General features: G+C 42.3%; 1 protein-coding gene across 3 annotated transcripts in view; it reads right to left on the reverse strand.

The window, feature by feature from the left end:
• The window catches only part of Znf521 (zinc finger protein 521), a 321,006-nt gene that overhangs the window by 12,486 nt on the left and 293,358 nt on the right, over nucleotides 1-15,162 (reverse strand). For all 3 annotated transcript variants that reach the window (XM_045134887.1, XM_045134889.1, XM_045134886.1), the window contains one exon: nucleotides 14,984-15,099. In XM_045134887.1, coding sequence (XP_044990822.1) covers nucleotides 14,984-15,099 — 116 coding nt within the window. The remainder of the gene's footprint in view (nucleotides 1-14,983; nucleotides 15,100-15,162) is intronic.

Below are 15,162 nucleotides of genomic sequence, written 5' to 3' on the forward strand. Positions count from 1 at the left end.
GGGACAGGTTCCTCACCTCCTTCTAGTACCCTGAGCTGCTAGGGAGACAGCCCTTTAATCCCCCCCACCCCCCACAAAGGTGTGCTGTAGCTACGGAGAGAGTAACCTATAACCCTCACATCCTTATATAATTTGCTCCTCCAAGATAATTTGAATTCATTACAATCGGGCAATATAATTAAAAAAAATAATGCTTTAACGTGAAGTATTTAACATGATCTTGGAAGAATGACAGTCTCCACTAGCACAGGGCCCAGGCAGCAGGCATGGGGCACACTGGGGCAAATTCAAAGGTGAGCTGTAGACAAGTACACACTACCACACTGCCAGGCATAGAGGGCCGGGCAACAGGAGGCCTCGTTCTAATCAGTCCTCCAAGGAGCCTGTCACACAGAAGTGGCACTTATTCTAATTTAAAGCCCTCCGTGTTTGCTTCAGTGTTGCAAAATTTATAAAAGAATAACTTCATTAAACCGCCTGGCACTTCAAACATAAATGCAAACCAGCCACAACACAGAAGGAGCTGGAGAGGAAGAGGAGGAGGAGGAGGAGGAGGAAGAAGAGAAATATTTCCAGAGGGTTGAGAGCACAGATACCGAAATCAAGTGTGCACTGGGGCACTTCCCTTTCTGACGATGTGGAACTTCCCTTCACCAAGGACTTCTGCTACACGGCTCTTTACTTGTGTCATGAGGCCTGTGGCTCTTTGTGAGCCTGCTTAATAACACTCGAAATCATTCAAAGCGTCTGGGCAAGCCGTGTCACATGCAGAAATGCATCTGGCGGTACATAAATGAACACTATTCAATGTTCCTTCCCTGGCCTGCAAGGAGATTGATTCTCTACACTCCACTAATACAGTTTCCACTTACTTGGTATATATTTCAAACTCGCCTAAGTTGTTGAAAAACTAGTACAAAAAAAAATGCCCCTTAACCCTGGCATTGAAGGAAAAAACTCCACAATAATAAGGGTTAAGTGGAAACAATCTTCTGATTCCAAGTACGACCCTGGAGGAGAGTAACTAATACATCCTAAAACACACACTTTTAAGGAAACTCTTTTTTTTTTTTCCCCCTGTTTTCTTCCCTGAATCAGAGAATAGGAAGTACTATAGTAAAATAACTTCAGGCTAGATTTCTAAGCTACAAGGCAGTCTGTGTCAGAACATGCATCATTTCATGCTGAACTGTCAGCATATTTCTCAAGATCTTTTTTTTTTTTTTTGGAAATCCAATGAAAAGACAAATTTATAAGACAGTATAAAAGCAACAAACTTGGCTGAAGAGATGGCTTAGCGGTTAAGGCGCTTGCTGCAAAGCCAAAGGACCCAGGTTCAATTCCCCAGAACCCACGTAAGCCAGATGCACTAGGTGGCACATGTGTTTAGAGTTTGTTTGCACTGGCTGGAGGCCCTGGTGAACCCATTCTTTCTACTCCTGACTCTCCCAAATAAATAAATAAAGATTAAAAAAAAACCAGCAAACCTTTGAGAAACTAACACATACAAGTTGGATCAGGCACTGTATCCTGAGAGATCAGAATAATGAAGGGACCTTTCCTTTCCTATTCAGGGTTCTGAACAAATTGATGCTAAGTTTTACTTCGAGGAGAACCCAGTAAACATTTAAGAACCTTGAAAATGGTTGTCTATGGATGGGTAGGAGGAAATGGTCTTACTGGTAGTAAAAGGCATGTCTCTTCTAGGATCATAAGAGAGACTTTGGTCCCAGTTATCTCCCAGCTGTGGAGTGGGATCTTTCCTACTCAGAAGGGAAACCTATTTAGGGCACACATCAGGATCACTGGAGAGTACATTGTCAGAACAGATATGAAAACTTTAACATTAAACTCCCAAATGCAGCGTGTTGTGATGTAATATTCCCAGGATAAACACTGAATGTGAATACTCCATTACAAATTCTGAAATGAATTCTCTATTACCCTTATATAATTGTCTTATAGTACACAACTCAACAATGCAATGTATTGTTGAAAGTAAGCTTGTAATATTTTTTCCCCTTCCATAAATGAACTCAGGCTAATCAGAGGGAGTAAATGAGCTAATTCAATTACAGACAGCCTTCATTATATAATGGAATATGGAGTTGACAATTTATGATGCGAATCTAGTGTCTGAAACCCAGAAGATCTCACTTGATGGCTATTTTTATTCATGGTTTGAATCTAGTAGAAGCTGTGAAAGGAAATGCTCACCAAGGTAAACCACTGCTAATTAAGCCCAGTGTTCCAAAAGGGAACAAATCCAGGGTCAACATACAGCCCCTTTAGAGAGGGCCCAATCCTTTGCTACACTCCATAGTGGAGGGACAGAAACAGCCAGGCGTGCTTCCTCATTGTCTGTGGACTGGAGTTTACTTCCCATGAACCTGGTTACAAATCCCCTGATTTCCTCTGATCAGGAAGGAAGAATGAATGACTGTGGTACAGTTGAATGGATGACTTGATTATAATGCAACTCTGGGTTCATATAGCAAAATCTTGTCTTTTATCTTAAAAAAAATAGTACAATAATCCACTCTCATTTGAAAGCAAGAAGCTCTGAGTGAGTCATGCAGAGGCAAGGCTGCACAGCCTACAGAAGAGGGAAAGAAGGTGAGCTGGGATGGCCAGTGTGTGTGTATAAAACCTGCGGGTTCCCTCTAGAAATTGTCCCCGAGGTAAAACGGCATGCGTATTGCTATCTTTGCCCTCTACCAAGTGCAGGTCCTGATGGCTCCTCTAGTCTTGTAAAGTTCCCTCAGCTCTTCCATCTGACAGAGTTCACATCCTTTTTATCCCTTTACAGGCCGTGTCTGCCCGCTCCCCTCGCAGCAGCTCCGGAAGCATGAATATGCTCGCTCCCCCTCTGTTTAAAGAGTGGAGGGAGACGCTGTGTTTTGGTAGGCGTCCCTCCAATGCATAGGTAACGTACATGTAGCATGTTTTCGAAAATGATTCTAAAGAAAGGGAGGAATGGGAGCCGCTAAACAATGGTAGTGCAAAGTTGCAGACTGTTCGGCTACAGTCCAGAAAATGAATCCAATTTTTCATTCTGTCATTATAAATATTTCATTGCAAATGGTACTGATTTTCTGCAACTGTGGTTAAGCAAAGGGCCTCTGTGTGAATATTTAAGGAAAAAAAAAACCAGGAGGAAGACAACGAAGAAGAAGAAGGGGGGGGGACGAGACGTTAGCAACCAATTAATTTCTTACTTTAAATGTAAAAGATGCTGGGAGAAATTCAACGGTGATGTAGTGTGTGACTCAAAGAAGAAGAAGAAAAACATTTACTCTGCTCTTCTTCTGACAGTTTCTCATAAAATATCTGCAGTCCATCTATCTTTTAGTACTCCGGGCTCCTCTTGAGAGCAGAAAATGGTAGTTTAAAGCTCACTTCAGTGCTAGTCTGCGGGAGATTGCTTTCCACAGGACCCCCGCTGATGGAGGCCTAGGGGAAGAGGCCCAGGAGTTATTCAATCAGCCCGAGACTCTGGGGCGGCTGGGGGTCCTTTGAGGGCTGATTATAAAGCTGCCCTCCTGTTGCCTGCCTCGGAACAGAACGAAATGAGCAGCCTCTCGCTGCGAAGATTCTGCAAGAAGGAATTTCACCTGTCATGGAGTTTGTCAGAATTTCAGGATTTATCTTGGTGCAAAATTAATAAAATACCAACCAGGATTTCAAGCTGACTACTCGGCTGTGTCATCTCAAAGTGATCTTTCACCCAAGGAAACCTGGACAGTGAGTGCATCCATTCTTGCCCTACTTTTCCTTGGGAGGCTGAACTGGGGTGATGTGACGATACCACCCAGACGGCAGGCTCGGGATGGCGAGCCAATTACACACAAGCTGCCTGGTGTGTGGGTGCTACGGTCATGTGGGTCTCACCGCGTCACGGCCTATCCAAAGCCTCCTTGGATTTAGCTCGAGTCTGCACATCCAAAGGCCATCCTGGAGTCTATAACACAACCTGTCCCCTATGGCCCACCCATCAGTTAAATTCACAAATCACTGGTTTTCCAGCTCAGGCTCTATCTTTTTTTAAAAAGGAAGTATTAACAATGGCCCGTGTAAAGGGTGCCTATTACAAAACAGTACAGATTAATCTGGGAGCCACCCAAATAACTCAGCTCTACCCCTCCTGTCCCATCATCACTCTCTGGGCTTCTAGTACAAAGCAGAAGGGACAGAGGGAACACACGGGGCGTGACTGAGAACCTCTGCTGACCCAGGGCTGCAAGGACATTAGCCCTGACTGCTCCCGACACCTTGAAGCTTGGCTTGTACCACACACACCTATTTTAAGTGAAGTTCAGCATGGTCCAGGATCACTGTGAATGAGGGGCTGGGTAGCCCTCACTCAATCAACTCTGGTCCTCAGAGTGGGTGGCGTCCTTAGCATAGGCAGGCTGGCGGGTTTGGGGTCTGAGTTGGTACTCATGCCCACCCAAGTGTATGTACCCAGTAGGGAATGCTTCTCAAACTACAGACTCCCTCAGGTCCCACTGCCAAGACGCTGAACATAGAGTGAGCTTGAGTTGCAATGACCATGTGTATTGCATCCTTGGCCTCAGACTGCTTGGGCTGTGAGCCCCTCTTATTAAAAGGTGACTGACAGAGTATCCTTGGCTCTTGAGTCAGCTACGGACTTGAGGCAACCACTGCTTCTCTATTTTCTAATTGACATTTTCCAAGTGAGACATTAAACAACACTATAATGCATTCCTTTCAGCTCTTTCCCTAGTTAAATGACAACCCCTATTTTGGAGAACTACCTTTAGCGATCAGTGGCAATCGGAGAATATTAACACCAAGAGATCTCATGAGAAAGAGGGGAGGGAGAGAAGGGAGAAAAAGAAGAAGGGGGAGGGAGAGGGAGAGAAGAGAAGAGAGAGGCGAGGCGCTCAGAAGTTTGGAAGTGAGTGCACAGATGGTAGGGGGAAGCAGGGTGCTCTCAGCAGGCTTCAGTGGAGATGCATTAACTCCACAGAGGGAAAAGGGCTTCCCACCAGTACTGTTATGAATTATAACTGAGTACGGGAGTGAGGTCTCAGCGCCTGTCTCCCAGCAAATATACTGTTCTATTTTCCTGCACAGCGACCTTTCACCCTTATAAACTCAAAGCATCGCCCAGCACACTGCTGGTATTTAATGGCATCACTGTCTCCTTTTATATGTCTAGAAGCCACACAAGCTTCACAGACATGCTCAGTGGTGGTGGGCCAGTCAATCATAAAATTAAGTTTTGCCGGGCTGGAGAGATGGCTTAGCGGTTAAGCGCTTGCCTGTGAAGCCTAAGGACCCTGGTTCGAGGCTCGGTTCCCCAGGTCCCACGTTAGCCAGATGCACAAGGGGGCGCACGCGTCTGGAGTTCGTTTGCAGAGGCTGGAGGCCCTGGCGCGCCCATTCTCTCTCTGTCCCTCTATCTGTCTTTCTCTCTGTGTCTGTCGCTCTCAAATAAATAAATAAAAATTTAAAAAAAAAAAATTAAGTTTTGCCAAGGCAAGACAGGTAAACTTGGATGGGAGAGTCACGTTCCCAGGGAAGGTAGAGCTGCTACCAGCTCGGCCGAGGAGGAGCTGCGTCAATGCAGGGGTGGGGTGTGTTGGGGGGAGGTGATGTAAGAAGAAGAATTTGAACCCCAGCTCCAGCAGAGGAGACGTCGCACTCCTGCAAACTTTGCCCTCCTGTGACCGAGCGGTTCCTGCACTGCCTCATGTGCTCATTCAGTGAAGTTATCAATGGAGGAAACCTGTTATTTTAGGCAGTTTGATAGTTCACTGCTTAGAAAAAAAGGGGGGGGGGGTTACCCTGCCTTTCTCTCTCGTTGAGAGCCTTGGGGTTGTGGTTCTGAATGACAACACTGTGAACAGTACCATTCATCTCGCTTGCCCCATCTTAGGTTTCTACAGAACACTGCTCTCCCTCCATGAGAGAACTTACTCTGCCCTCATAGCTGCAGGGCAGAGCCTGTTATGAGCTGTAGATTCGCTGCAAATATCACAATAAAAGATACAAATGTGAATTTCTCTTAAAATACACGTTTGGCCTGGAAGCCGTCTTGCCTTAGAAAACCCGATCAAGGGCTGCCTATCCATCTTTCTCCAAATGCCCAGCATAGCTCATTGCAGGCGGCCGTGCGAGGGATCATCACCTCGAGGGATCCCCAAGATGCCGGAGTGAATTCTCTGCTCATTTCTGGAGATTGATAGTTAAAGTCAACGATTACCATCTCTCTTCCCTTAATTGTCGCCACAGTTGGGTATGGATGGAAGTGGTGTTTTCCTATAGCCAGATGAAAGTTTGTAAACACAAAGGGCCTATTCTTGGCACTTTGTCTCTGCTAATGTGAGGAAAATGATTCATGTGTACAGTAAACATCTAAAATAAGAAGAGAGGCAGGAATTCAATGTGCCTACTGGATGGCAGAATGTTCTAGAAATTTGGGTTTCCAGCTCTCTCCAAAGCACCTCACTACAAAGGCGACGCGACAGAGCTCTGCGTTTGCAGGACAACTGTGCCCACAGGCTTCTCACTCCTAATGGAGGCAGAGCTTCCGGTGTTGGGACAGCAGGCTGTCTTGGCGACATGGAAGACGGCAGGGCCAGCAAAGCCCGCCAAGGCAAAATGTGGCAGAGGTGATGAGCACTTCCAGGGGGCAGGGAGGGAGGGGGCTACAGAACTGGCCACAGTCTCTTCAATACACCCTAGCTGGATGCTTCATAAAGTCACACTGATGGCAGTTTGGAGATGGCCATCTGTCGTCGACTCTGGGCCAGACCAAAAAAAAAAAAAAAAAATGTAATGGCAGCTCGCTAACAACAGAGCTGTTGGAGGAGGAAGCAAGCCCTAGAAAGAAGAGGTGGTACACCCTGTCCTTTTATAGTGAAAACCAGCCATCGATATGAACATCAAGAAATTAATGGATGGAGAATAATAATAAAAAAAAGAAACTGAGCTGGGCTGTAGTAGAAACCATTCAAATGCAAATACAGTGGTTTCTACTTGTTACAATTATCTCTGTTGCTTTTATTTTGGTCATATTAACTCCTCAGTTTTTGAAAGTCTGGCTACCAGGACACATGGTGAAGCAGTGAGGGCCAAATGTGGAAATAGGTGAGCCCAGGTTGTGCCTCCAAGCATGCCCACAAAGATTAGACATTCATCGGTACAAAACAGGTAACTGGAAATGCATTTAGTTCAAAATGAGTTCACTGTGACAATCATGCTTATCTTTCTGTATGTTTGCTTAATTTCCACATATAGTTTTAGGGTAAAGCAAAATAAAACTAACCTTTTGATGTATTCTCATACTATAAAATTGTAAACGTCTTCCTTTGATCAAGGAAAATGCTTGCTTTCTTAGCTACAGCAAAGGAGAGGGAGAATAAGTGAATGAGAGAGAGATTGAGAGAGAGAGAGAGAGAGAGAGAGAGAGGGTTGCAAAGATGCAACAGTGAAACCAAGGTTAGGTTACCTATGCTCCGTTTCTGAGTCTGACCCAATTAGCTTTCTGCCTTCACTGGTAAGGGCAATCAATCCTGATTGAATTATCCAATATTAACAGCTGAAAGTGATCAAAACTAATGGTGAAAACACAGCACCAATCAATAAATCAATGCCGATGATTCGGTTCCTGGAGATCCGATCAAATAGAAGAGATAGATCAATTTAACCACAGCAAATTAAGTGGACGTTGCTGTAGTACCAATTTGCTTCCAAAGTCCCACAAAGCAAGGAAATGAGGCCATATGTATACATATATATATAATGGCCCAGAACCATGAACTCATTTGACACAATTTATACTCTTGCAAAATTGTGGTATCTTCATGCAGTGTTTAAGGACTGACCGGGACCTATGAGAGGCACTGTGGATTTAAGGGACTAGAGTGCTTAGGGATATAGCCCAAAATATTCAGGGAGGGAAGGGCTGTTATATCTTCACAGACAGTCCTCCAAACGGATCATTACAGAACCGGATATGCCAGGTCTAGACATAGTGACAGGCAAATGTTTCCATCTGGGCGCTTTAAAGGAAGACCATATGAGAGAGGCACATTAGGATGGGCTTGTGACTTTTATAGTTTGAGTGGGGATACTGAAAAAAACTTTAATGTCTGTGAGAAATAAAAATTAAGCCCTTGAAAAAGACAGGGAAAGTTGTGAGAAGATGGGTGTGTGAGGGGTGAAATAGCCTTATAAGCATTTTATTGAGATGTGCGGTGAGCGAGAACACACGTTCCCATTCCCCCTGTCCACAAGAGGATTTCAGCCTCATGTGGAAGAATTGCATGAAAGCAAAAAGCAACTGTAATAAAGGCTTTTTTTTTTTTTTTCTCCCTCCAAACTCAATCCAGATTCCACCTTGTCTTTTCTGGAAAGGCAAGACAAAACTTTCTGATTTGGCCACATCTCCTTAATTGAATGGGGATTCAGAAATCCAACTTCTGAATACTTCTATGTTAGATGCTACAAACTACCACTCCCTTCCCCATAAAAACTCGGAACACCAGAGGCTTGACAATGTGAAAATGATGGAATGTTTTAAATTAGATAAGAATATTTACCTAGAAATCAAATGACATAAAACTTGGGTGAAAGTATGAGTAACTGGAGAATCATCGCAGTACAAAAACAAAATCTAGGAAGACTGTATCTAAGGACAGAGATTTTGTTTGCACACAGTGACGATTGTTCATCCTGCTTACTCAGGTAGGCCCTAAGCAGGATGGGGGCCAGGGATGTAATGTGCAGTGAGTACCACTCCCCTCTCTGCAGCAGTAACCTGGATACCTCCCACATGATCGCCCCAGTGGGAGAATAAACACTATAGTCATTCGTATAGCAATCATTTACATATCACCTCTTCCAAATTATTTATATGTATATCTTATCTTTGCTAATGGGCAACAAATATACCCCTAATTATTTCTGGTATTTTGGAGGGTGCTTGGCATTGTAAATTGGAGAAAACAGAGTTAAGTGCATGTAAAAGATATCCAATAAAATATATTTATTACTTAATAATGTCATTGGTAAGAGAGCAGTATAAATAGCCATTGGAGGTTCACTACTGACAAGAACTTCTAAATTCCTCATTATGTATAATTAAACAACTCGAGACTTGTTATTTATAGCACCTTTCCTGAAGGGTTAGTTGAGAGCCAGGAAGGGATCTGGCGAGCCACTTGGGAGCCCCATTACAATGCTGAATTGTCGTGTGTGTCCTACTCCACATACAGTGATCCATTTTTCACTCAGAAATGTGACCATAAACCTGGAACACCAGGTAAACTGTGGTGTGAGAAATATGCATCGATATCAGGTGATGCAGTGGAAACATGATTTGAGGAGAAAGTCAAACAGCTTTCGTGACAATGACATATTTCCTCTCTAACTGATAGTTGAAAATTTGAATATACATCCCTCAGAATGCCGAATGACTACTGTACTTTGAATGTGGAAAACATGATCTCATAAAGAGAAATACTTCTAGAGAAATAATCTTTGACTTGAAAGGAACTGTAATGCCAGTGTCTCGGGGCCTAAGGTTTAGCTAGGCCCAATTCTTGGGCCCCACCACGGGAGTGTCCTTCCCCCGTATTAGCTCTGTAACGTAAGGCTAGCTTTCTAAGAAGCCACATTGGAGAGTGGACTCTTTTGCTGCCATCTGATCACAGGTTGTTAAGGAGCACCAAGTAGGCAACATTTCCTATGCTGGATGAAAGTGGCACCATCCATGAAATATTTAATGAAGATGTTACTTGCTCACACCTCTCTCCCAGTGGCTACATACAACTAACCATTGTAAGATATTCTTCCTGGAGCACACCATGCTCTGTATGGCCTGAAAAGAACAGGGGTCTGTTGGGAGAACAGGTGAAGCCCTGATCATGGTCACTTAGTTTTCAAATGATAAAATATTCATGGCGTTCAAATAGTGGGATCTTACTCCAACACAGTTCTTTCCTCCCCCACTTGACTTTTAAATGTATTTAGTTTTTCTTACAAAAATGTGAGTCTATGTGTGTGTTGTGTGTGTGTGTGTCACTGAGTATCTATGTATGTGTTGGTGGGGACGAGCTGTAGAAAAAGGAAAACAGGCGATGTCACTAAGAATGAAGCTTTGGGGCTTCATCCATTTCTGTAGAGAGAGCTCTGTGTGGTTCAGTGTTTGCCTTGTGAGCATGAAGACCTGAGTTGGATTATGTAGCTGCCAGGCATGGTGGCATACACTTGTAAACCTGGCACAGGGAAGGCAGAAACAGGAAGATCCCTAAGGCTTGCTAGCCAGTCAGTATGACCTACTTGGCAAGCTCCAAGCCAATGAGAGCTCTGTCTCATAAAGGTGCAAGGTACCTGAGGGACAACACCCGACGCTATGCTCTGGTCTGTATGTGGGGGCGTACGTACGTGCATGCAAACCTGTATACCTGTCTGCCCTTACACACAGAAAAACAAAGCACTACATGTCTACATCTTTGTACTGGAACATAGAACTTTAGATCAGCAGTATTTCAGAGCTACCTGAGGATTATTGCTTCCATACTGGCAGACTGTGTGTCCCTGAAATCTATGTGGCTTGTTATATAGAACGAGACGGGTTTATCTGGCCTAACTAAAAGGAATGGAGACTAGCCATGTTCAAAGGATAAAGCCTGCCTAAGCGCTCAGTCTTGTTAAGATGGACAGCATTGAACGAATCCTTATCTGGTCTTAGACTGGCTTTGTAGATGATGTAAACAAAAGTTCACGGTGCCATATATATTTGTGGTTACAGCACTGAATGAATACTTATCTGGACTTAGACTGGCTTTGTAGATAAGGTAAACAAAAGTTCACAGTGCCACATATATTTGTGGTTACATACCTGGATATATATATATATATTTACACACACATACATATTCCTACAAATATGATGGTAAATTTCATTAACCTTGCCTTTTATGGCTATCTATATATCATCTCTCAACCTCTCCACATTTATATACATATGTATATACACACATACATGTTGTATATAAATTTTATACGCAATAAAGCAAGTACTTCTGTCTAACAAAAATTGCTTTTCGATTTTTAACTATGAAATAGTGAAAGAAATATAGCTCACTATTATGGTCATACAGTCTTCTAGGTATCACTGAAAGACATTTTGTAGTGATCATAAGGCAAGTTAATGCTAAAGTGACCCTATTTTTTTTTTTTTGAGAACTTTATTTTATGAACATATTGGGTCATGGTCAATTTCCTATCAGGTTGTACTCTTATGTCCCCTGTCCCCCTGTCCCTAGTCCACTGAGGGTCCTCCTCAAATGAGCATACTGCCTAATGATCACAGCCCCATCAGGTTGAACTCTTATGACCCTCCCTCCACCCCTGTTCCAATGAGGGTCCTCCTTAATGGGGTTATCAGTATTCGCTGTGGCTCACCCTATTATTCTTATTCTGATATAGGGGGCAAAAACAATTGAATGCTATAATATCTTTAATTGGGTTTCAGTCTTGGAGATACAGTTTTTAAGAACGCTTAAGAAAAGTCGTTCTTTCTAAATTTTTGTAGCATTTTAAAAAGTAGATTTCAAGTGACTTAAGTTTTACATGTATTTTATTTAAAAGGCATGAGCTATAGTGGATAAGTAAGCTGGCTACATTTTCCTATTCCATGATTAGTTTGGTTACAGATATTACTTTCTTCTATCACCCTAATTTCACCGAATTTCCCCTCACCCTAGAAATTAAAAGAAATGTAAGTTTTTGTTATTTTACCATTCCCATTTCTATAAAGGAACTAAGCCACTATTTTAAAAATCACTTTTAGGGTTGGAGAGATGGCTTAGCAGTTAAGCGCTTGCCTGTGAAGCCTAAGGACCCCGGTTCAAGGCTTAATTCCCCAGGACCCACGTTAGCCAGATGCACAAGGGGGGGCGCATGCATCTGGAGTTCGTTTGCAGTGGCTGGAAGCCCTGGTGCACCCATTCTCTTTCTCTCTCTCTCTCTCTCTCTTTCTCTCTCTGCCTCTTTCTCTCTGTCGCTCTCAAATAAAATAAACAATTTTTTAAAAATCACTTTTATTTCACCCTCGAAGGCAATTTCTATACGGAAAGTAAAGGACGATGAATTTCTAAGGCCGAATAACAAACACTGTCAAAACTAGAAAAGGTGAGCTTTATATCCATTTTCTCTCAATGTTGTTGAGTGTAAGGCTGCTGCTATTATTGGGCATTTTAGAAAATACACCAGCACAGATATTTCTGCGACTATGGGTTACAGCTTTGTAAGGGACTAACAACTATAAAGTTGATATTTCATCTAAGATTTGCAAGAATTATCCTGTGCTGACCATTAAGTACTGTTCTTAGGTAAGGAATGCTGAGGCCCAGCATTCATATCAAGACTGAATATGTATGATTATAAGTTGTAGGACCAACGAAATAGTGCTTATAGCTTTGGGTTAGAGGGCAATTCTGACTTTGGCATGGATCCCAATTTGAAGGAACAAATCAGAAATGTTTTGAGGAAAGCTCAGAAAGCTGTGTGCCTCACACCAAAACTTTCTATGTCAGTTCTTCCCCAAGTGGTCCCTGGGACCTCTGTGGTCCCCCAGACCTTTCCAGAGGGTCTGTAAATTCAAAACTACTTCATAGTGATATAAGAGTTTATTTGCTTCCATACTCTCACTACTGCAAGAGGATACAAGAGTGTGTGATGACATTATTTGTCTCATAGCTAACAGAATATTCATTGTGGTTAACACATTTCTCAATTTGGAAGTTATGAGGAAAATAATGGATTATCATGGAAAACAGTAATAGGTGGTAACCCACATAAACCAAAGCTATTTGAGTAATTTGAGATACCCTAGAAAGTGACCTGAGTCCAAAGAATTTGAGGACCTCTAGGTCTATATTAATTGTAGAAGAGTGGCTATGGGTTTATAAGATCCTAAAACAAATTCTAAAAGAAACCTGGAGCTCTGAAGGATGTGTTTAATGATTTAATTATGTCTGATCAACAATGGGCTCTAGACCACTATCATACCATTGGGTTGTTTTAATGAAAGGCATTGAAGGCCCAACCAAGCTTTAATCTTGCAACAGTGTGTTGCAAACATTGTTTTCCCCAGAATATTAGCTAGACACTAGTCCTTACTTAATCTCTACAAGTTTAATTTTAATCTTACTTCATTCTGCTCATAATTTAGATATTCATCAGCAGTATCACTAGGTGTATTGAACATACTATTTAGAGATTCATGATTAAACCCAAGATTACTTATTCTTGACATCTATTGCAATAACAATATAATATTTTTCAAGCAGAAATTTGGATTGTTTTAATAGGACACAAATGAAAAGTCTAGCCTGACCTATTGTCTATGTTTCATTGGCAAGCAGATGTGATGAAATCAAAGTTTTCAAAGTACAAAAGTGAATAGAAATGCTAAATTTCAATCCACTGACATATGAAGACAATTCAATGGGCTTACCCATTTTGGAAATATATACATATATAACCGAGAAGGCAAACTACACATCCTCTATTCTGATATACAACTTCTCTGAACCTTGCTTTACTGAAAGCCCAAGTGGACATAAAGGTACCTAGGGCCCCATGCATGGACAGCAGATGTGTTCTTTGATCTTGTCTCCAGATCAGGTCAACTCCTAACTTAGTTGTTTCAAGAGTTCACTTTGAAATTAACCCTACTCCTCATTTCAGAATGAGTAATGCTCACAACAACAAAATCATTCCAAGTTTAGCGCTGGGTTCTTTCAGAGCAACCAATTAAGATCTAAGACAATGTAACTCATGAGAATTCTTTACAGTTCACCCACTTTTCAGATGAATAGCAGCATTCTTTTCTTTTTATTAATTTTTGTTTGTGTGTGCATGACTAAGTACATGCGTGCCATGTAGTGTTGCCTTCCCTCCCTACCCCCCTCCTCCTTTTCTTTCTCTTTGATGGTCTGTTTATGGCCTCAAACTTCCTGTTGGAGGTTGGCCTTGAATTTGTAACTCTAGCTGCTTCAACCTCTTGAGTGCTAGGATTACAGATGTGTATCCATATTCCTGTTTAAATCCAGTTCTTTGACTTCTTTCACTCTTTCTTTCCTTCTCTCCTTTGTTTTTGTCTCATGGTGGCTCGAACCCAGGGCCTAATACATGCTAGGCAACGTTCTGCCCCTGAGTCACATCCCAATCCCTTTTAGCTTTTAGTATTGCTAAAAATAATCCAAAGAACCAAACATTGGTTTGATAATTTAGATATAATTTATATAATATAATTTATATATACAATTTATAATTTAGATATATCCATACACATGGTCTCATCTTTTCACTGTATTACAGCTCTGTACGTGTAAAATGTGTTTATTTTTCTTCATATCTGAGGTTCAAAGAAGTTATGTACCAAGGTTAATCACACATCTTGTCAGAGGGATACCCAAGGCTGGAGTTAACATATTTAGATGCTCAGGTTTTAACTCTAGGGCTGAGGTTTTAGTAATGAGTGGAAGAAATACATCCTGGAGAGGAGTACAGTGTTTTCTTACTCCTCCCTTCTCCATTCCAATGTCCAAACCCTCCGGATAACAATAACTGGCTATCCATCCAGCCTGGATTCCAGGGGGAACAGAACATGAATAAAACAGGACTTGGGAGAACGAGCCATGACAAGTGAGGTGAGTGATCCCACAGTCCAATAAAGCTGACCCCTACATCTCTCACACTGGGTCAGAAGGTCCAATTATAGGTCTGTTCTAGTTCTTTTTATGATTGACAGCAGCCAGGGGCAAAATTACTTTGGTGTCTATTAATCTGGTCTCTAATTTTCCCTTTGCCCCCAAACACACAAAGCATCATGGTGGCCCAGGGTGAGTTGATACCATGAATCCACATTTAAAATGCCCTTGTTGCCCGGAAGAATAGCAACTGGGTTCAACTCCCGTGTCCCTCACGAGGCCATTACCTGCAGCTCTGTTTGGAAGAAAAACTTCTGTGGACATTGCGTACAGTCATAGATCTTGTCTTCTTGTCCATGGGCTGAGAAAATATGCTGCTGCAACTTGTTTGCTTGAACAAACACTGAAATGATAAAAGGACGTGAACTTGGGTTATTGTGTTTCCGAAATGCCCTGAGCCCATGAC

The sequence above is a fragment of the Jaculus jaculus genome, chromosome 15 (genome assembly GCF_020740685.1).
Source record: "Jaculus jaculus isolate mJacJac1 chromosome 15, mJacJac1.mat.Y.cur, whole genome shotgun sequence".
Taxonomy (NCBI): domain Eukaryota; kingdom Metazoa; phylum Chordata; class Mammalia; order Rodentia; family Dipodidae; genus Jaculus; species Jaculus jaculus.